At 45.2% G+C, this 22,923-nt stretch overlaps 2 protein-coding genes across 3 annotated transcripts; both read left to right on the top strand.

Annotated features, from left to right (window-relative positions):
* Positions 1 to 574: 574 nt before the first annotated feature.
* LOC127318645 (chaperone protein ClpB1) lies at positions 575 to 4,544 on the top strand. 2 transcript variants are annotated; one of them, XM_051349133.2, is made up of 7 exons: positions 575 to 751; positions 989 to 1,915; positions 2,590 to 2,756; positions 2,839 to 3,179; positions 3,292 to 3,571; positions 3,674 to 3,871; positions 3,954 to 4,544. In XM_051349133.2, exons 2-7 carry the CDS (start codon positions 1,033 to 1,035, stop codon positions 4,101 to 4,103), a joined length of 2,019 nt encoding a protein of 672 aa, XP_051205093.1. In that variant the 5' UTR covers positions 575 to 751; positions 989 to 1,032; the 3' UTR covers positions 4,104 to 4,544. The 2 variants fall into 2 exon arrangements, with proteins under 2 accessions (XP_051205093.1, XP_051205089.1); XM_051349129.2 differs by having other exon boundaries at positions 3,674 to 4,544.
* Positions 4,545 to 18,306: 13,762 nt separating this feature from the next.
* LOC127318635 (chaperone protein ClpB1) lies at positions 18,307 to 21,927 on the top strand. The gene is made up of 7 exons (XM_051349122.2): positions 18,307 to 18,425; positions 18,691 to 19,617; positions 20,077 to 20,243; positions 20,332 to 20,672; positions 20,766 to 21,045; positions 21,141 to 21,338; positions 21,415 to 21,927. The coding sequence occupies exons 2-7, from the start codon at positions 18,735 to 18,737 to the stop codon at positions 21,739 to 21,741; spliced, it is 2,196 nt and encodes a 731-aa protein (XP_051205082.1). The 5' UTR covers positions 18,307 to 18,425; positions 18,691 to 18,734; the 3' UTR covers positions 21,742 to 21,927.
* The last annotated feature ends 996 nt before the right edge of the window (positions 21,928 to 22,923 follow it).

The following is a 22,923-nucleotide window of genomic DNA, read 5'->3' as shown; positions in this document are numbered from 1 at the left end:
TTCAATTATTTGGCCATTGGAGAGAGTATTTTTGCCCAAATTTGGCCCTTTAATTTTTGTGCTATAAAAGGGCATCAGATCCCTCTTATTTCCCACCCTCAAACATGGCTGGTCCCAACTAGTTTCATTTCTCACTAAATGGTTTCGAGATTGAAACACTTGTAGACACGTTTGATTCCTAGCTACAACCATTTCCCTCTCATCATCGATAACGACAACATCAACTATACACACATCCTTCTCAAAATTCTTTCACTTATGCTAGCACTTTCTCCACCACCACCGGTAGAACAAAGGGCTTGTAAAAATCCTCCAAGATGCGGAATCACTTCAAAGAAAAAAAATATGTGAAAATGGTCTTAAAAGAGCGGAGAGCTATGCCCATGTTGTTATAGGTTTTCATCCGATTTTTCTTCTAAAAAGCTGGATAATCTTTTTTTCTTTTAATGGATGAGCCAAAGCTTTGCCTGCGTTTCAAAAAAAGAAAAAAATGTATATGTGCTAGTAGTTCTGTTTGGGGGCTCGAGCAACAAAAAGGGGCACGTGACCACCAAACCCTTTGAAAGACTGGAACCTGACCGACAAGGGGCTCGAGCGGCGCCGGTGCGCACCTGACCAGGTCGAGGCGACTAGGGCTCGCTCGCTGTAGGCCGGCTGCGGTCACTGCAAGCGGCGGACCGGAGCAAGCTGCGCAGGGGCGCCGCGGGCAGGCGGCGGTGGGCAACTGGAGCAGCTACGGCCCAAAGCTCGGGTAATCCCTTGCCTGTTTTTCTCCTCAAGAAGATGTGAAACTTCCGTTCCCCAATTTCAAGTCTCAATCTGCCAATCTTGCTACCATGTTATACTGTCAATGTCGATTCGTCGTTAGTATGAACAATCGAATTGTTGCGTCCCGCGCCCATATATCTCACCAAGTTTTCACCCCTTTATCTCGAAATTCCGCATCCAAGTTAAAAGTCAGAAAAAATCTGAACTTTTTCGCCCGCAGGGAAGTTGACGGCGCCCACGAGAACCTAGCCGCAACCAGCAGCGATGACCTTCAGCACATGGCTTGATGGGGTCGTGGGAGGAGGGATTACGGATACCGCAACTCTTCGGGCCTACGATCGAGGGTTGGGGGCCTATGTAACACACTCCTACCAACAACCAAACAAATTGCTTGATGATTTTGCCACCGTAGTCTGTACTGGAGCAGCTGCCGCTTTGTGTTGGGCAGCGTGGAGGTACCACAAGTACAGTATATCTCTGGGCAAGTATGGCCGGGACATGACGGCCTCGGCCGGCAAGGCCGACCCGGTGATTGGCCGCGACGACGAGATCGATCGTGTTATTTGCATCCTCTGCCGTCGGAACAAGAACTGCGTTGCGCTAGTTGGTGCGGCAGGGGTCGGCAAGACAGCCATTGCCGAGGGTCTCGCTCAGCGCATCGCTGCTGGGACAGTCCCTGCCACACTCATTGGAGCACGCGTCGTGGAAGTGGACCTCGGGGCCATGGTGGCCGGGACTCTTTACTGCGGCATGTTTGAGGAGCGCATGAAGGATGTGATACGGCAGGCGGAGAATGCAGACGGCAAGGTAATTCTCTTCATCGATGAGATGCACATGCTTATTGGCTCCGGTGGCAGCCTGATCCACCAGAGGAGCACGGACGCTGCCAACGTGCTGAAGCCGGCATTGGCCCGTGGTCGTATCCGCTGCGTGGCCGCAACGACTTTTGATGAGTACATCAAGTACATTGAGAACGACCCAGCATTGGAGCGGCGATTCCAAAAGGTGCACATTGAGGAGCCAAGCATGCAGGCAACCATTGCCATTCTGCGAGGGCTAAAGAAAAGGTATGAGGAGCATCATGGCTTGGAAATCCAGGATGCTGCTCTTATTGCTGCCGCACAGCTTGCTGCCCGATATATCACAGGTGAGGATTTAATTTTATTATTTTTGTTGAGAGGCCATTAGTAGATGCAAATACACCTAGTCACTTGAAGTAAGGATAAGAAAGTGAAGACAATTGAGTACACTGATCTCAATTAGTTATGGTCAGAGGTCTATCCGTGTAAAGGTTGTGCTGTGCAGTTTGAAAGTCAAGAATAATCAGTTGATCACATTAAAGTGATATAGAGTACCCATGTTCCATTGGATGAAATCAAGTCCAAATGATTTATATCTTGTGTTTACGGCGTTGGGGAGTCCCATGTTGAATTAGATGAATTAAGTTGAAATGATTATAAATTTGTGTTAGAGGGCTGCTGTGGAGTACCTTGTAGCAATGGATACATTAATTGAAATATAATTCATAAGTTGTGTTTAGAGTGCTGTGGAGTATCGGTCTTGCATTAGATGCATTTAGTTGAAATCATTTTTAAATTGTGTTATATGAGCCACAGTACTCTTGTTGCATTGGATACATTAGTTTGAAATAAATTATAGATTGTGTTTATGGATCGAAAAAATCATGACAATGCCGTGTGTACAACTTGTTCGAGCAACCTGCACTGCAGTGTTTCTTTTCTACTGATTTGCGTTGATGATTAGCAAGAACGTATGTATGTTGGAGAAACTTAATGGATATTATTGCTGTCTGTACTGTAGGTCGTCGATTTCCTGATAAGGCAATCGATCTGATCGATGAAGCATGTGCCACTGCAGCCAAAAGGATGATGCAAATTGGCAAACAAGAAAAGGAAGTGAACACTGTGCTAACTGCCTCTCCAAATGCAGTGAACGAAGCAAATGTTGGCCCGGATGAAGTTGCACAAGTAGGCATTCTGTTCCTATTGATATTTGTGTCCATTGTTCAGTCAATGTTATGTGATTGCCACCCAATGTTGTGCTTTGAAGGTTGTGAGCCGATGTACTGGAATTCCTGTTGCCACACTTGATCAAGGGGAGAAGGATAAGTTGATCCACCTAGCAGCCAGATTGCATGAGCGAGTTGTTGGCCAGGATGAAGCGGTTAATAAGGTTGTGCGGGCTGTGTTGCGTTCTAGGACTGGTCTTGATCATCCTGGCCAGCCAACAGGCTCGTTCCTCTTTTTGGGTTCTACTGGTGTTGGAAAGACAGAGCTTGCAAAAGCTCTTGCCAAACAGCTGTTTGACAGCGAGAAGATGTTGGTTCGCATTGACATGTCTGAATATGTTGGGGCCGAATCAGTCTGGCGTCTTATTGGAGCACCTCCAGGGTATGCGAACCAACATCTTAAAGTCTGGCGTCTATTTGGACACTACTACATTATCATATCATACTTAGTTTTACTGATGTTAATGTTTCTTTTGTATTGGAACATGTTAAAGCTCCTCTGAACATCAAGATGGTGGACAACTGACTGAGAAGGTGCGAAGGCGCCCATATAGTGTCATCCTTTTCGATGAGGTGGAGAAGGCGGATCCCTCGGTGTTGAATGTTTTTCTTCAGCTCCTTGATGATGGTATGTTGACTGATGGAAAAGGTCGGTTAGTAGATTTCAAAAATACAATTATCATCATGACCTCAAATCTGGGGTCAGAGCACCTACTAGCAGGATTGTCCGGAGAAAGCACAATGGAAAGAGCAAGGGACCTTCTCATGAATCAGGTTTGCTTGTGAATCCAAAACTGTGTCTATAACTATTGAACAAAAAAGTGCCTATGAAGCAGTAGTTTCTGTCAGCTGGCTTTTACCCATAAATATTTGCAGGTTCACAAACACTTCAAGCCCGAGCTTCTCAACAGACTTAGTGTGATCGTTGTATTTGAGCCGCTTTCACGAGACAGACTGAAAGAGATCGTGGCAATCCAGATGAAGAATGTCACCGCCAGGGTAGCCACCAAGGGCATCTCTCTATGTGTAAGCGACGCCGCCCTGGATGTCATTTTGTCGGAATCATACAACCCGGTATGTATGTCCTATTTCCAGATGACCAAGTTATCCATTGAATATATGTTATTGTCACCGCACTTGATCTTTTGTATCGCAGATGTACGGTGCAAGGCCCATAAGGAGGTGGGTACAGGACAATGTGGTGACAACGATCTCGGAGATGTTGATAAGAGGAGAAGCTGGTGCGGGCTCGACGATCTACATCAGTGCTACGGATGATAGGAAGGCGCTGAAATGGAGGCATTGATGGAGATGGCGATGGTGGCTACCATGCACAGCCTAGGGCCGGCGCCTGGTGATGGTGGCAGCCCGCCTCCTTCACCTCTGCTTGCTTGGACGATGAGGTAGCTTTGAAGATGAAGCTATGGAGATCTTGAGGGAGAGGCCTCCCCCTCTAGCTGGGAGGGGAGAACCTTCGGCGGCTGCGTGGAGTTTTTGATGAATGATGGGGGTTGCGATGGATGAGGCCAGCGGCTAGGATTGGTGCTGATTATATAGCCGGCCTCCTCGTACCTCCTCCATGGATCCTTCTCTTCTCCTTCGATTCAAGTGCTCTTGATGGGTCGCAACCTCCCAATGCCTTCCTTATTATCCAAGAAAAGTACAGGAATAAACAGGTATAAATTCATGAAAAATCGTGGAGGTTTTAGCAAATCCTTTTGCCCAAATAAGACGGGATGACCAAAGGTACGACTCGTACCATGCACCTGCATCTTTTAGACTAGGGTAAAGTCTATATTAAACCTTCAACTCGTAAAGCATGTTGAAATTAAACCCTGAACTCTTAATCCCTGAAATCAGCACCCCGTGCTAATCAATCCCGATCGATCTAAACCTTGGACCTATCGGGACTAGTTTGGCTCATCGAAATTAAGTCAATCCCGCCCAGGATCGCCCTCTACTGTCACTGACTACCATGGCCACACCCACATGTATGTTTTTCTCTTTCCTTCTATCGTCAAATTGCATCCGTAGCTAGTCTCCTAGTTGGAAAACAGCGAGCTCCCGAAAAAACGAAGATCGTTGGCGGCGAGATCCCTGAACTTTCTCTTCTAGCGGAGCACCGGCGGCGGGCGTCCATCAGCGCCGCTGCTCCCCTATAGCTCCCACTCCGAGGCCTCCCTGCTGCCTCCTGCTTCTCGCACTCCTCGTCTCCTCCAGCTCCGCCGGCAGTCACGACAACAACGACCTAGTAGCAGTCAACCCCACTTCTCTGGACCCTGCCGCCCCTAACCACAACGATCCTCACCGCCTCCGCCCCATCCACTACCACAACTCCTGCCTTCGGGCGTAGCTACGTACAGGACACTTCTGTGCCTAACGACTGGTTGTTTGTGTGCAGGGTAGGTGCTTGTGATAATGCCAATGGGCATGGACGGTGTTGTTCAGCAACATCACCTTTGTTTCCTCCAACTGTGACCCAGCAGCGCCCAGTCAGCGAGAGTGGAGGGTGATCCCGGCCGGGATTGTATTATTTCCGGTGAGCCAAACTAATCCAAACAAACCTAAGGTTTAAATCAACCGGGATTAATAAGCACAGGGTGCTGATTTCAGGGATTTAAAGATCAGGGTCTGATCCAGACACCATCTATGAGTTGAAGGTTTAATACAGACTTTACTCTTTAGACTATCTCCAACAAGGCACAATATTTTAGCGTTACAAAACGTGCTAGCCGCGCGGTGCAAATGCTGCGGGCAGCACGCGCGGCGCGCTAGAAAATCATCTGCAGCGGAAACTAAATTACAGCGCTACAAACACATTTTTACACTAGCTAGGCTTAATTAGAAGATCTAAAATTAACATTGAAAATACATTAAAAATAGATAAACTACTAGTTCTACTTGTCATCGGAGGTGGTCGCAGTCCAAATATCGTCACACCTATCATCATCGTCGGCCCAAGTCCTATTGGGGTTGACTAACTCCCGCTCGGTGATATCCCGACGGCAGCGCCAGTCTGTCCTCCTCTGCGCCCTTAGGTTATTGAAGAACAGCGCCTCGTCGATGACGTCGCTCGGGAACTGATCCCTCCACCGGCGCATCAACTCGTCGCGCTCAGCTATGGCGAGCCAGCGCTGCGCCTGGCGGCGGCGGTGACGATCCTCATTGTTGAGGAGGCGCGGAGCTGGCGCAAGGAACTCGGCCTCCTCGATCGACTCCACATCCGCATCCGGAAAGTTAAGGTCACGCCGCGGGCGTCGAAAACGCCACACAGCCGCGTCGTACGCGTGCGCCGCCAGCTCCGGCGTGCCGAGCGTGAGGCGGAAGCCACCGGCACGGAGCTCGGTGTAGTATGTGCCGTTGGGCTGCGCCCGAACGCCGTGGAAGCCGGACAACCCACGGCGGCGCGGCGACATCTCGACGAAGGAGAAGCGGTGGCGGCGCTGGTGCGTGGCAAGAAGAAGCGGCGCGTGTCGAGAAGAAGGGGTGCGCGGGGGAAGTTCCTGGTGGTTGGTGTGCGCACGCTCGGCGCCTTTATAGTGCGCTCGCCAGCAGGCGCGCCAATATTTGGGCGCGAGATAGCGCGCGGGAAAAGAATCCCCCCCCCCCCCCCCCCGCCCCCCCGCCGGTTTGGTGCCTCCGCTGGAGGAGCGTTCGCGCGCGCTATTTGACGTTTAAAACGCGATAGCGCGCCGTTCCCCGCCTTGTTGGAGATGCTATTTTAGCTGTTATTTTCTCGTAGGAACTCCAATTTACCATTCTTTACCTTGTTGGATGTTGTATGGATGAGTCCCATAATCTCATGGGATTTGACCTTTTCAGGCTCATGGGAATGTGTTATTTCTCAAACGCTCTATAAGGCATGCAGTTGGTGCCAGTAACTCCTCCGGATTGATTCCAACATGGATTTCATCGTGCTAGGTTCATAGAAGTTTCACTCCACCTGCACACATACCAAAACCAAGAAAAAAATTACACTATTGTAAAATGCAAGTTAGGGTTAGGCCTAGTCGGTTTGTACCTCTATGTAAACTCTTGTATCTTCAATCAATCATCAGATTATTCTAGTTTACATGGTATCAGACTTTAGATCCTAGGACATGGTCGCGCCACCAACGCCGCCGCCCCTTCCCCCTCCCGACTACTTCACCAAAAAGGCCACCGTCGCCGCCAAAACCTCCTCCCTTATTCCAGCCTCCTCCTCTCCTATCATGGTTGCCCAACTCTCCTTCACCAATACTATCACCGATGTTAGCCCCTTTGTTCCGAACACCTTAGCTCTAGCCTCACACAACTACCACCACTGGTGCGACCTCTTCGATGTTCATCTCGGCCGATGCAATCTTTGTGACCACATTGCCACCACCTCCACCACTCCCTCTTATATCTCGGTAGCACAACCAGGCCCAAATCCTGCTGCGGCAGCCAAAACGAGCCAAAACTCTGCCACGACAACCCATTGATGAGTGCAAAAGCGACATGTTTTACATCACACAAATGCCTAACTAGTGTTAGGATTTTTGTATTTTATCGTATTGGCCCGCACCTATTCTATTTGTTTCATAAGATCTAGGGAATAAAGGGGAAGATTTGCAACCAATGCAAAAGGGATCGTATCGATCTAGGAGAAATAATGATGATTTGGATCATTAAAGACCTTTCAACAATAAACCACACCAAGCCAAGAAAGAAATTTGCGAAACAACATTGATAGAAGACTTAACGGCCAGTACGGTCAAGATCGCATGTGCCACCTGGTTGCCTCATCAAATAGATTCACCCCGTGAAGACTGATCTAAGTGGAGAGGCACGGAGACACTAGAAAACCACGAAACCTGACCTTCAGGTGGGATCCAGAGGGGGAAATCGTTGAAGGGGATCCATCATAATCATTGATTGGATGATTAGAGTCCAAGGCGTCGATCTTCATCATCATCATTGGTCATCTTGTTGTAATCATTAACCTTGAGTTAGACTCATATTTGTATTCATTCGATCTTTCATCTTCCATTCATAGATTCATGATGATGTTATTTGCCTGCATGTATGAGTAGATCATTTAGTTCTTAAGGAGATGGAAAAAGCCTAGCCAAATTATGAAATGAAATAAAATTTGTTGATTGTCTACTAATTATGAACTGTGTTGGTTCTTATCAACGATGTTGCGTGTTTTCGACCATGTAATACTTTCCTAAGGAACAGTGGTAAGAATCATCGTTGTATATGGTTGACGGTACATGTGCGTATAGGTGACAACAATCCACTACCTCTGTCAATCATTTATATACGAGGATCACAAGGACCAGTGCCTCTGACCATATCCGAGAAGACCCTTAATTACTGGACCTACGTGACATGCGATGGCATAAGGCAATGTTTATGAGGGATGTGAAACAGTGCTTCTGAGAGCATCCATTTAATGAACCTTTCCTCACATATACATATATGAAAAATCGATATTTCTAATTACCATACCTAGTGGTTGATCCGCAACTTCCCGAGAACGCGTTACCCTATTGAGTTTCAGTTACTTTACTACCATTTGCACCGTATCATTTACTTAGTTTATTTTATTTACTTTGTTCACAACTTCTAAAAAACAATCACTTTTATTTAAACCTCCTTTGAATTTAAGGACAACTTATAAGTACTTTTGAGTGAAGGAAATAGAACTATTACCAACCATCTCCACCATGGATTCGATAGTCTTACTTTTGAAAACTGGCTATACTCGATCTTTGACCTTGCAGGCGTTAAACTATTTTATGGCGCCGTTGCCGGGGAGGTTAGCGTTTTTGGTTTTTTATTTCAAGTTATTTTTATTTCACAACCTGTACTTAGTTGTTTGCAGGTTCGAGGCAAGCACCATGGTTGTGTTTGGGAATCAATCCAAACCACAACTCTTAAAGACTTCGAAGATCGACTTACTATCACTCTTTTCTTTAACATAAGGATATATTAACAAAGAAGCTCCAGTACATAGTGGCTCTTGAAAGAAGAGCAAGGTACGTGCAAGCGCACAACCCAACTACAAGTTGACGATAACAACATAGTGAAGACGCTGAATACTACAAGAGGAGCCAAACGGCGATCGACCATCTGTCGACAACTCAGATCCGAAAGTGCTGCATCTGCAATCTTCAAATGCCTCTGCGCTACATACCAGTTGATACCCCGCGGGTGGCTCTCCCGGCGGTCTATCTGGTGTATGCACCTAAGGTAGGGGAGTGTTGAGTTCTAGATACCGAAGATCCCTCACCGAATTCAAACTCAGAAGTCCCTGATGTTGAGGAACCGTAACGGAACTGTTGTCATATACCTCCGTCGGATCAACTCGGACAACAGGGACAACTTCTTCACCATGCACATCATCATGAAAATAAAACCTTGTGCGACAATAGATTGAAACAAGTTCCTGCTCAATAAGGAATTTAGCTCTGCCATGTATCGGCTGCTTTGAGGCACAAACTGAATTTGATTTTTGAAGATTTGTCAAATCTGGCACAAACACTTCATTCCCAAAGTTCAAATTCAAAAATTCTGAGCTCCGAGCCACCACCATGGTGGCATCACAACATCAGACAAGGAAGAAGCCTGCCTCAAAGGCCCCATAATGATAATTGCAATCCTCATCACCCAGAATTATAACAACCATCATGTTGGGCAAGAAACATAGGCGATACCGCATATTGTGAACCAGATAGAAAAAATGGCTCATTGCATTTGATGTTGAAGTGATGCAGCTGCCGACAATCCATTCAAACTCCAGCAGAAAAAACCAGTTGACCTTGTCCAAACCTGAAAGTATTTGCAGCCAACTGAAGTAGAAAGAGCAAGGAGCAATCCAGCCATTACAGTCAACTACATCTTCTAAAGTAGCAGCCATCACACCACACATACCATTGGTAGGATGTGCTTTCATATGAGCATCAATCTGGTCATTATCTAGCTGTGGATCCAACTCAGTGCACCACATGACTAACCAACATAAATCCTTGCAGAGAGCAATGGGCCTAAATAAATGAACCTGGGATCTCAACCCATTGCAGCCTCCACCGGAGCATTTGAGGGAAGAACTCACCCTCTGCCAGCCATGAAACCAAGAGCTATTGCGGGAAGACCTGCAGATCATCAAATCCATGAGGGGCATCGCATGATCCATCTTCATTTATCTCGGGAGGGCCGTCATCTCCAGAGAACTAGAGCCTGCAACCGATGTGACATGCGAGATCTGCATCTCCTTTGACAGGAACTAGAGGGGGAGGAGCAACAACTATGGAGATCTTGATCTCCCCCCATCTTGGTCACCATGGATACCACAGGGAATGAGAAGAGGAGCACGAACCCCAGATCTACCTTATTTGAGAGGCTAAACCTACATAAAAGCAAAGGGGAATATGGCCGAACCTCCCTCCCACTCGCCGCTGGCCACCGTGGCCACCGACAACGAGGAGGAGATAGGCCGGAGGGGCTGTCGAAGATGAGGGTCAAGGAATATGGGAGGGGATAGGGGAATCGCTGATGTCTACGGGTGCTTCTATTCTTGTAGACAGTGTTGGGCCTCCAAGAGCAGAGGTTTGTAGAACAGCAGCAAGTTTCCCTTAAGTGGATCACCCAAGGTTTATCGAACTCAGGGAGGAAGAGGTCAAAGATATCCTTCTCAAGCAACCCTGCAACCACAAAGCAAGAAGTCTCTTGTGTCCCCAACACACCTAATACACTTGTCAGATGTATAGGTGCACTAGTTCGGCGAAGAGATAGTGAAATACAAGTAATATGGATGAGTATGAGTGGTAATAGCAATCTGAATAAAATATGGCAGCGAGTAAACATGCAACAAAACAGTAAACAAACGGAGATTCGATGCTTGGAAGCAAGGCCTAGGGATCCTGCTTTCACTAGTGGACACTCTCAACAATGATCACATAATAGGACTACTCTACACTCTCTTGTTGGATGATGAACACCACTAATTGTGTAGGATTACACGAACCCTCAATGTCGGAGTTAACAAGCTCCACAATATTCGATATTCATGTTTAAATAACCTTAGAGTGCAAGATAGATCAACATAACTAAACCAAGTACTAACATAGCATGCACACTGTCACCATCACACTATGAAGGAGGCATAAATCACATCAATACTATCATAGCAATAATTAACTTCATAATCTACAAGAGATCACAATCATAACCTACGCCAAGTACTACACGATGCACACACTGTCACCATTACACCGTGCAGGAGGAATAGAGTACTTTAATAACATCACTAGAGTAGCACATAGAGGAATAGTGATACAAAACTCATATGAATCTCAATCATGTAAGGCAGCTCATGAGATTATTGTATTGAAGTACATAGGAGAGAGATTAGCCACATAGCTACCGGTACAGCCCTTAGCCTCGATGGAGAACTACTCCCTCCTCATGGGAGACAGCATTGTTGATGAAGATGGCGGTGGAGATGGCAGCGGTGTCGATGGAGAAGCCTTCCGGGGGCACTTCCCCGTCCCGGCGGCGTGTCAGAACAGAGACTCCTGTCCCCCAGATCTTGGCTTCGCGATGGCGGCGGCTCTGGAAGGTTTCTCGTACCGTGGTTTTTCCGTATCAAAGTTTTAGGTCAGGGACCTTTATATAGGCGAAGAGGCGGAGTCGGAGGGGGTACGGAGCCACCACACAGTAGGGCGGCGCGGCCCACATCCTGGCCGCGCCAGCCTGTTGTGTGGGACCCCCAGGGCTCCCCTCTGGCGGCTCTCGGGTGTTCTGGAAGCTTCGTCCAATTCTAAGACTCTGGGCGTTGATTTCGTCCAATTCCGAGAATATTTCCTTACTAGGATTTCTGAAACCAAAAACAGCAGAAAACATCAACTGGCCCTTCGGCATCTCGTCAATAGGTTAGTTCCGGAAAACGCATAAAAACGATATAAAGTGTGAACAAAACATGTAGGTATTGTCATAAAACAAGCATGGAACATAAGAAATCATCGATACGTTGGAGACGTATCAGCATCCCCAAGCTTAGTTCCTACTCGTCCCGAGTAGGTAAACGATAACAAAGATAATTTCTGAAGTGACATGCTACCAACATGATCTTAATCATACTATTGTAAATCATATGAGATGAATGCATCGATTCAAAGCAATGGTAAAGACAATGAGTAAACAATTGAATCATATAGCAAAGACTTTTCATGAATAGTACTTTCAAGACAAGCATCAATAAGTCTTGCATAAGAGTTAACTCATAAAGCAATATATTCTAAATAAAGGCATTGAAGCAACACAAAGGAAGATTAAGTTTCAGCGGTTGCTTTCAACTTGTAACATGTATATCTCATGGATAGTTGTCAATGCAAAGTAATATAATAAGTGCAATATGCAAGTATGTAGGAATCAATGCACAGTTCACACAAGTGTTTGCTTCTTGAGATGGAGAGAAATAGGTGAACTGACTCAACATAAAAGTAGAAGAAAGGCCCTTCGAAGAGGGAAGCATGGATTGCTATATTTGTGCTAGAGCTTTTATTTTGAAAACATAAAGAGAGCATAAAAGTAAAGTTTTGAGAGGTGTTTGTTGTTGTCAATGAATGGTAGTGGGCACTCTAACCCCTTTGCCAGACAAACCTTCAAAGAGCGGCTCCCATGAAACATTTTTATTTTTGGGTGGCACTCCTTCCAACCTTTACTTTCACAAACCATGGCTAACCGAATCCTCGGGTGCCTGCCAACAATCTCATACCATGAAGGAGTGCCTTTTTATTTTAGTTTTATTTGGATGACACTCCTCCCCACCTTTGCTTTTTCAAGCCATGGCTAACCGAATCCTCGGGTGCCGTCCAACAATCACATACCATGGAGGAGTGTCTATTTTTAAAATTATGAAAGTTAATTAATTTGGGACTGAGAATCCCATTGCCAGCTCTTTTTGCAAAATTATTGGATAAGCGGATGAAGCCACTAGTCCATTGGTGAAAATTGCCCAACAAGATTGAAAGATAAACACCACATACTTCCTCATGAGCTATAAAACATTGACACAAATAAGAGGTAATAACTTTTGAAGTGTTTAAAGATAGCACTCAAGCAATTTACTTTGGAATGGCGGAGAAATACCATGTAGTAGGTAGGTATGGTGGACACGAATGGCATAGTTTTTGGCTCAAGGATTTTGGATGCATGAGAAGTATTCCCTCTCAATACAAGGCTTAGGCTAGCAAGGTTGTTTGAAGCAAACACAAGTATGAACTAGTACAGCAAAACTTACATAAGAACATATTGCAAGCATTATAAGACTTTACACTGTCTTCTTTGTTGTTCAAACCCTTACTAGAAAATATTTAGACCTTAGAGAGACCAATCATGCAAACCAAATTTTAGCAAGATCTATGTATTTCTTCACTAATAGGTGCAAAGTATATGATGCAAGAGCTTAATCATGAGCACAACAATTGCCAAGTATCACATTGTTCAAGACATCATACCAATTACTACATGTAGCATTTCCCGTTTCCAACCATATAACAATTAACGAAGCAGTTTCAACCTTCGCCATGAAAATTAAAAGCTAAGAACACATGTGTTCATACGAACCAGCGGAGCGTGTCTCTCTCCCACACAAGCATTTATTCAAACAAAAACAAAAACAAAAACAAACAGACGCTCCAAGTAAAGCACATAAGATGTGGCGGAATAAAAATGTAGTTTCAATAGAGGAACCTGATAATTTTGTCGATGAAGAAGGGGATGCCTTGGGCATCCCCAAGCTTAGATGCTTGAGTCTTCTTGAAATATGCAGGGATGAACCACCGGGGCATCCCCAAGCTTAGAGCTTTCACTCTCCTTGATCATAGTATATCATCCTCCTCTCTTGATCCTTGAAAACTTCCTCCACACCAAACTCAAAACAACTCATTAGAGGGTTAGTGCATAATAAAAATTCACATATTCAGAGGTGACACAATCATTCTTAACACTTCTGGACATTTCTCAAAGCTACTGGAAGTTAATGGAACAAAGAAATCCATCCCACATAGCAAAAGAGGCAATGCGAAATAAAAGGCAGAATCTATCAAAACAGAACAGTCCGTAAAGACGAATTTTATTGAGGCACCAGACTTGCTCAAATGAAAATGCTAAAATTGAATGAAAGTTGCGTACATATCTGAGGATCACTCACGTAAATTGGCATAATTTTCTGAGTTACCTACAGAGAATTAGGCCCAGATTCGTGACAGCAAGAAATCTGTTTCTGCGCAGTAATCCAAATCTAGTATCAACCTTACTTTCAAAGACTTTACTTGGCACAACAATGCAATAAAACTAAGATAAGGAGAGGTTGCTACAGTAGTAACAACTTACAAGACTCAAATATAAAATAAAGTTGCTGTAGTAAAATAAACACATGGGTTATCTCCCAAGAAGTTCTTTCTTTATAGCCATTAAGATGGGCTCAGCAGTTTTAATGATGCACTCGCAAGAAATAGTAGTTGAAGCAAAAGAGAGCATCAAGAAGCAAATTCAAAACAAATTTAAGTCTAACATGCTTCCTATGCAAAGGAATCTTGTAAATAAACAAGTTCATGAAGAGCAAAGTAACAAGCATAGGAAGATAGAACAAGTGTAGCTTCAAAAATTTCAGCACATAGAGAGAAATTTTAGTAACATGAAAATTTATACAACCATATTTTCCTCTCTCATGAAGATTTTCAGTAGCATCATGAGCAAACTCAACAATATAACTATCACATAAAGCATTCTTATCATGAGTCTCATGCATAAAATTATTACTCTCCACATAAGCATAATCAATTTTATTAGTTGTAGTGGGAGCAAATTCAACAAAGTAGCTATCATCAAATATAGGAGGCATATTGTAATCATAATCAAATTTATCCTCCATAACAGGTGGCACCAAAAGACCGCTATCATTATAATCATCATAAATAGGAGGCAAAGTATCATCAAAGTAAATTTTCTCCTCAATGCTTGGGGGACTAAAAAGATCATGCTCATCAAAACCAGCTTCCCCAAGTTTAGAATTTTCTATATCATTAGCAACAATGGTATTCAAAGTGTTCATACTAATATGTTCCATGGGTTTTTTAATTTTCGCATCAAACCATCCATGTCTTAACTCAGGAAAAAGAATAAAAAGCTCCATGTTGCTTTCCATTATGCCAAACTAGTGTAAAACAAGAAACAAAAAGATGCAATTGCAGGATCTAAAGGAAATAGCTTCGAGTACTTACAACGGCGCTGGAAAATAGCTTAGTAGCCGAGATCCGGAGTGTGAGTACCTTTTACCTTTCCTCCCCGGCAACGACGCCAGAAAAGTGCTTGATGTCTACGGGTGCTTCTATTCTTGTAGACAGTGTTGGGCCTCCAAGAGCAGAGGTTTGTAGAACAGCAGCAAGTTTCCCTTAAGTGGATCACCCAAGGTTTATCGAACTCAGGGAGGAAGAGGTCAAAGATATCCCTCTCAAGCAACCCTGCAACCACAAAGCAAGAAGTCTCTTGTGTCCCCAACACACCTAATACACTTGTCAGATGTATAGGTGCACTAGTTCGGCGAAGAGATAGTGAAATACAAGTAATATGGATGAGTATAAGTGGTAATAGCAATCTGAATAAAATATGACAGCGAGTAAACATGTAACAAAACAGTAAACAAACGGAGATTCGATGCTTGGAAGCAAGGCCTAGGGATCCTGCTTTCACTAGTGGACACTCTCAACAATGATCACATAATAGGACTACTCTACACTCTCTTGTTGGATGATGAACACCACTAATTGTGTAGGATTACACGAACCCTCAAAGCCGGAGTTAACAAGCTCCACAATATTCGATATTCATGTTTAAATAACCTTAGAGTGCAAGATAGATCAACATAACTAAACCAAGTACTAACATAGCATGCACACTGTCACCATCACACTATGAAGGAGGCATAGATCACATCAATACTATCATAGCAATAGTTAACTTCATAATCTACAAGAGATCACAATCATAACCTACGCCAAGTACTACACGATGCACACACTGTCACCATTACACCGTGCAGGAGGAATAGAGTACTTTAATAACATCACTAGAGTAGCACATAGAGGAATAGTGATACAAAACTCATATGAATCTCAATCATGTAAGGCAGCTCATGAGATTATTGTATTGAAGTACATAGGAGAGAGATTAGCCACATAGCTACCGGTACAGCCCTTAGCCTCGATGGAGAACTACTCCCTCCTCATTGGAGACAGCAGTGTTGATGAAGATGGCGGTGGAGATGGCAGCGGTGTCGATGGAGAAGCCTTCCGGGGGCACTTCCCTGTCCCGGCGGCGTGCCGGAACAGAGACTCCTGTCCCCCAGATCTTGGCTTCGCGATGGCGGCGGCTCTGGAAGGTTTCTCGTACCGTGGTTTTTCCGTATCGAAGTTTTAGGTCAGTGACCTTTATATAGGCGAAGAGGCGGAGTCGGAGGGGGTACGGATCCACCACACAGTAGGGCGGCGCGGCCCACACCCTGGCCGCGCTAGCCTGTTGTGTGGGCCAACAGGGCTCCCCTCTGGCGGCTCTCGGGTGTTCTAGAAGCTTCGTCCAATTCTAAGACTCTGGGCGTTGATTTCGTCCAATTCCGAGAATATTTCCTTGCTAGGATTTCTGAAACCAAAAACAGCAGAAAACAACAACTGGCCCTTCGGCATCTCGTCAATAGGTTAGTTCCGAAAAACGCATAAAAACGATATAAAGTGTGAACAAAACATGTAGATATTGTCATAAAACAAGCATGGAACATAAGAAATTATCGATACGTTGGAGACGTATCAATCACCACGTTTTAGGCAGTCTCCACATGGGTGATTTAATATCGCTCATTCAAGCCCATATTCGAATCCATAAACTGATGAATATGAGGTTAACCCTTATTTACTCCAGATAGTATATACTAGAAAAATATTTGCAGCTGAAGATGATACAGAAGACTCATATGCACACCTTGATTACTTTAATGATATGTGTAAGACCTTTAGATTGAAAGGTTTTTCTTACATGAAATTAAAATTATTTAGTCATACACTTTCAAATAAGGCACTAGCTTGGTATAAGGCTTTGTCCATATAACTAAAAGACACATGGAAGAATTTATCACAAGCATTCTTGGTGAAAAATATGAAAGGATGAGATGCCGCCTAGAGGGGGAGGGGGTAAATAAGCGTTTTAAAAATAGTTACGGATTTGGCTTGTAAGAGTGCGGGATTAAACTAACATTTATTTTACAAACACAAGACCTAAATAAGCTAGGTTCAACTAGGTGCAACAAAAACAACTAGAGTTAAGCAAGATAGACACATGATATATATAACACAAGTGATAGCAAGATATACGTACCTCAATCAAGATTCCTATCACAAGCAAATTAAACTCAGGTATAGAGATAACCGAGACACGCGGAGACAGAGATATATTCCCATGTTCCCTCACACGAAGACGAAGTGAGGTACATCATGTTGGAGAGATGCGAGCTACCACGAAGGTCTTCTGAACGCCACGAAGGCTCACCTTTTTCTCCGAGCTAATTCCACTAAGGATAAAGGCCTTTCCTTATGGATATCTTTTCCTACACTACGTCTATGGCAAAATCCACAACCACTTGCTCTACGAAGGAGAAGCTCGTGTCTGTTCACAATCTTCTACAGAGAGGTCATGAGAGCACAAAACGCCAAACTAACTAGGAGGTCACCCTCCAAGAGAAACAAGATCACGATCTCTCACTCGAACGAATCTTCATAAAGAGCTCAATACTTATGAAAGGATGCAAAAGCAAGAACATCAGTGATATCCAAATCCTTCACACTAAAATCCCGCGAAAACAGCAAATGGTAAGGAGAAATTAAAGAGGAAGAATAAGAACTTGAGGAACTGCACAAGCAAATTGTTTGTACTTAGCTTGTGGACCAATCACACCACCCTTCAACTAAAATGCACCACATCTTAATCATTGGCTCATGCAATACAGTGGCAAAATGATGCACATCGATAAGAAATTGTGCACGCGGAGAGTAAAGAGATTCTATAGTACAAAGCAAAATGTACTGGCAATGTGCTTGCCCATAGAACAAGGTACTATAAGGTGAGTGACAGGGAAAGTGACAATGATAATGAGCGTTGAAGGGAGTTATGCGCGTATTCCCAAAGAGACGTGGCGGTTTCCGCCCTTTCACGAATGTGCAACTGCGTTGTTTTTTTTTTTTTTTTTTTTTTTTTTTGCACTCCATTAGGTACGAAGAAACTGTTGATTTGGCAGTTTCTAGCGTGCCCCGCTCAAGTATGCTTTGCGCGCGTTATCCTAACAACTCTCTAAGTCAAGCCGAAACTCGGCCCAAATAGCTGGTCGAGCCAAAATTTTGTGTCTGCCAGTTGGGCTCAAACCTGAAGTGCGGCTTGACACGGTCCAAAAGAAGTCCTGCACGGCTGCACCAGACTGGGGCTCCATCGACCGAGACCAGTCTAGGGCTCGCTCGCTCCACGGCGGCTGCAATCGGCGGACCGGTGCAAGCTGCGCAGGGACGCCGCGAGCAGGCGGCGGCGGGCAACTGGAGCAGTTACGGCCAAGCCTCGGGTAATCCCTCGTCTCTTATGTTTCCTTCTACTTCTGTTCCCCAATGTCGACCCCCCCACCCAATTTGCCAGTCTTCCCATTATCATGTTATACTACAACTGAAAAGTAGTACCCACTTTTAATGTCGATTCGTGGTTTGAACAATCGAATCCTTGCGTCGTCCATCCGTATTTCTCTCAAAATTAAACGTTCACCCCCTTTCATCTTGAAATTCTACTACCTCCAAGTTAAAAGTCACAAAAAATCTGAGCTTTTTCGCTCGCAGGGAAGTCGACGGCGTCGGCGGGGACCTAGCAGGAACCAGCAGCGATGACCTTCAGCACATGGCTTGATGGGGTCGTGGGAGGAGGGATTACGGAAACTGCAACTCGCCGGGTCTACGACCCAGCGTTGCGGGCCTACGTCTCAAGTTCTTACCAAGAACCAAACAGGTTGCTGGATGACCTCGCCACCGTGGCCTGTACCGGAGCAGCGGTCGCTTTGTGCTGGGCAGCGTGGAGGTACTACCTGTACAGCACGTCTCTCGGCAAGTATGGCCGGGACCTGACGGCCTCGGCCGGCAAGGCCGACCCGGTGATTGGTCGCGACGACGAGATCGACCGCGTCATCTGCATCCTCTGCCGCCGGACCAAGAACTGCGCCGCGCTCGTCGGTGCGGCAGGGGTCGGCAAGACGGCCATTGCCGAGGGTCTCGCCCAGCGTATCGCCGCCGGGACGGTCCCTTCCGCACTCGCTGGGGCACGCGTCGTGGAGGTGGACCTGGGGGCCATGGTGGCCGGGACTCAGTACCGCGGCATGTTCGAGGAGCGCATGAAGAACGTGATAAGGCAGGCCGAGTATGCGGATGGCAAGGTCATTCTCTTCATCGACGAGATGCACATGCTTCTTGGCTCAGGTGGCAGCCTGGTCCACCAGAGTAGCACCGATGCTGCCAACATGCTGAAGCCGGCGTTGGCCCGTGGTCGTATCCGCTGCGTGGGCGCCACAACTTTGGATGAGTACAGTAAGTACATTGAGAAGGATGCCGCGTTGGAGCGGCGATTCCAAAAGGTGCATGTCGAGGAGCCGACCACGCAGGCCACAATTGCCATTCTGCGAGGGCTAAAGGAAAGGTATGAGAAGCACCATGGCTTGCAAATCCAGGATGCTGCTCTTGTTGCTACCGCACAGCTTGCTGCCCGATATATCACAGGTGAGGAATTCATTTTGCTCATCTTGTTGAGATGCCATTAGTAGCTGCACATACACGTATTCACTTTAGAAGTAAGTGAAGAAAATCGAGTATGTTGATCTCAATAAGTTATGGTCAGATGCCTATCCTTCTTAAGGCTCACTGGTTAATTCATACTATATGCGTAAAGGTTGCGATGTAGAGTATCCATTTTGCATTAGATGCATTAAGTTGAAATAGTTTTCATATTATGTTATATGAGCCATAGAGTACTCTTGTTGCATTGTACACCTTAGTTTGAAAACAATTATAAATCGTGTTTATGGATTGAAAAGAAAATCATGACAATGCCGTGTGTATAACTTATTTGAGAAACCTGCCCTGAGTGTTTCTTTTCTAGTACTGATTTGCAATGATAAGTAGCAAGAATATATGTATGTTGGAGAAAGTTGATGAATATTATTGATGTCTGTACTGTAGGTCGTCAATTTCCTGATAAGGCAATTGATCTGATCGATGAAGCATGTGCCACCGCAGCCAAAAGGATGATGCAAATTGGCATACAAGAAAAGCAAGTAAACACTGTGCTAACTACCTCTCCAAATGCAGTGAAGGAAGCAAATGTTGGCCCTGATGAAGTCGCACAAGTATGCATTCTCTACATTTGATGTTTATGTCTATTGTTCAGTCAATGTGATTTGATTGTCACGCATGTAACAATGTTGTCCTTTGAAGGTTGTTAGCCGATGGACTGGAATTCCTGTCGCCACGCTTGATCAAGAGGAGAAGGATAAGTTGATCCACCTAGCAAGCAGATTGCATGGGCGAGTTGTTGGCCAGCATGAAGCCGTTAATAAGGTCGCGCGTGCAGTGTTGCGTTCTAGGACTGGCCTTGATCAGCCTGGCCAACCAATAGGCTCATTCCTCTTTTTGGGCTCTACTGGTGTTGGAAAGACAGAGCTTGCAAAAGCTCTTGCCGAACAGCTATTTGACAGCGAGAAGATGTTGGTTCGCATTGACATGTCTGAATATGTTGGGGCTGGATCTGTCTGGCGTCTCATTGGAGCACCTCCAGGGTATGTCTTCTCTATTTCGACGCTACTGCATTGTCATATCATTACTTAGTATGTCTGATGTTAATGTTTCTTTTGTATTGGAACATGTTGAAGCTCCTCTGACCATCAAGATGGTGGGCAACTGACTGAGAAGGTGCGAAGGCGCCCATATAGTGTCATCCTTTTCGATGAGGTGGAGAAGGCAGATCCCTCGGTGTTGAATGTTTTTCTTCAGCTCCTTGATGATGGTATGTTGACCGATGGCAAAGGCCGGTTAGTAGATTTCAAGAATACCATTATCATCATGACCTCAAATCTGGGGTCAGAGCACCTACTAGCAGGACTGTCCGGAGAAAGCACAATGGAAACAGCAAGGGACCTTCTTATGAATCAGGTTTGCTTTTAAAATCCAAAACCGTTCATATAAAGGCTGCATGCAGAAGTTATCTGTTAGCTGGTTGTTACTTGTACATATATTTGCTCATGCAGGTTCGGAAACACTTCAAGCCCGAGCTTCTCAACAGACTGAGTGCGATCATTGTATTTGACCCGCTTTCGCGAGACAGGCTAAAAGAGATCGTGGCAATCCAAATGAACAGCATCATCGCCAGGGTAGCTGCCAAGGGCATCTCTCTATCTGCAAGCGACGCCGCATTGGATGTCATTTTGTCGGAATCATACAATCCAGTACGTCCTATTTTTCAGATTACCAGGCAACCAGTTGGTATGTTTTAGTAACCATGATTGATTTCATACATCGCAGATGTACGGTGCAAGGCCTATAAGGAGGTGGGTGCAGGAGAATGTGGTGACGGCGATCTCGGAGATGCTGGTCAGAGGGGAGGCCGGTGCGGGCTCAACTATCTCCATTGATGCTTTGGACGACAGGAAGGGGCTGAAGTACGAAGTGGCGAGAGAAGTGGTAGATCCAGCGGTGGGACTTCTCGGTGACTCTGGTGGCCGCAACGATGGTTTGGCCATGGCCACTCCAGTCATGAATGGTGAGACTAACACACCTCATGTCACTTCCGGGGCTGGCTTGAACTTGTATTTGCCAATCAAGGCTTTGTTGGCAAGGTTTAACACCTAAGCATCCTCATGTTTCTGTCTTGAGAACTTGTGATGGAGTTAGTTCGAGGTGTAGTCTAATTCTCAAGGAGTAGATTCACAGGAAGGATGGTACTGCTAGGACGTTAGAGCAGTGAAGGTTTGGATAGTCAAGGAAGTAGAGCTTTTGAGTGAACCAAAGAAAAATATAACCTTTTGTTTTCTCTCATTTTCCCCGGCTCTTGTTCAGTCATGAAGGCAGCAATTGCTGGATCTTTTAAGAAGGAAAATTTCAACTTGTTAGGCACAGAAGGAGTGTTGAGACCTATCGATTAGGAGTACCATCATGTGCAACAGATGGAGCGAATTTGAGAGAAACGACTGGCATCAATTTTTATTTGTGGTCTTGCACACCAGAAGAAATGTATTTAATCACCCGTTGGCTCTAGTACCAGACATTCCCGTTGCAGTACATTTATCCTTGCAGAAATTGGAGTATTTTTTTGTGTGGACACATATAAAAATATTTAGTGAAGTCTGTAATACTGTAGCCCGCCGAGTGACCTACGGCATAGCATGTGTATGCTATCGCAGGTGGCGCTACTGTTGCGCTGGCCCGTGTGGTCACCGGATAGCACTTAGATCACGCCATGAACAGTCGAGACCCAACTACTATTGACGAGTGCTCGTGACTCGCGGGTCCAAATCGCCTCCAGATCTTCTCTGCGTCGATATACAGCAAGCTGATAGTGCTCAGTGTTGGCCATTAAGCATTAGTGCATATACATTAGTTTAGATAGACGGTGTTTGTAGTACTTCTACATGTCATGTATAGATAATAGTACAGATAATGTGTACAATAGTCTGTTTTAAGTTGTCTATTTTTAGCTATAACCATATGTGAGTATAAATTCAGACACCCTCCATACAATAACAAAATCGTAGTCTATCTGCAACTTTACAAACAACCTTATTCTCTCTCCTCATTCTTTTTCTTCGCATCACTAAAATCACATGTAACCACCACTTATAGACAACCTAGTCATCACCATTGCATATGCCCTTAGCTTGTGTAAAGACAAGGGGGCATAGGCTTCCCACCACTAGTAGAAAACAAGGATTTCGTCCAAAGCCTCTAGGAGCTTTAATCCCGATTTAAAAATGAATCGGAACTAATGTGCCGCATTGGACCTGGTTCATACGGCGTGGGGTGACGCCATCCTCT

Source organism: Lolium perenne, chromosome 1 (genome assembly GCF_019359855.2).
Source record: "Lolium perenne isolate Kyuss_39 chromosome 1, Kyuss_2.0, whole genome shotgun sequence".
NCBI classification, from domain to species: Eukaryota; Viridiplantae; Streptophyta; class Magnoliopsida; order Poales; family Poaceae; genus Lolium; species Lolium perenne.
This window is presented reverse-complemented; position numbering and strand designations above follow the sequence as displayed.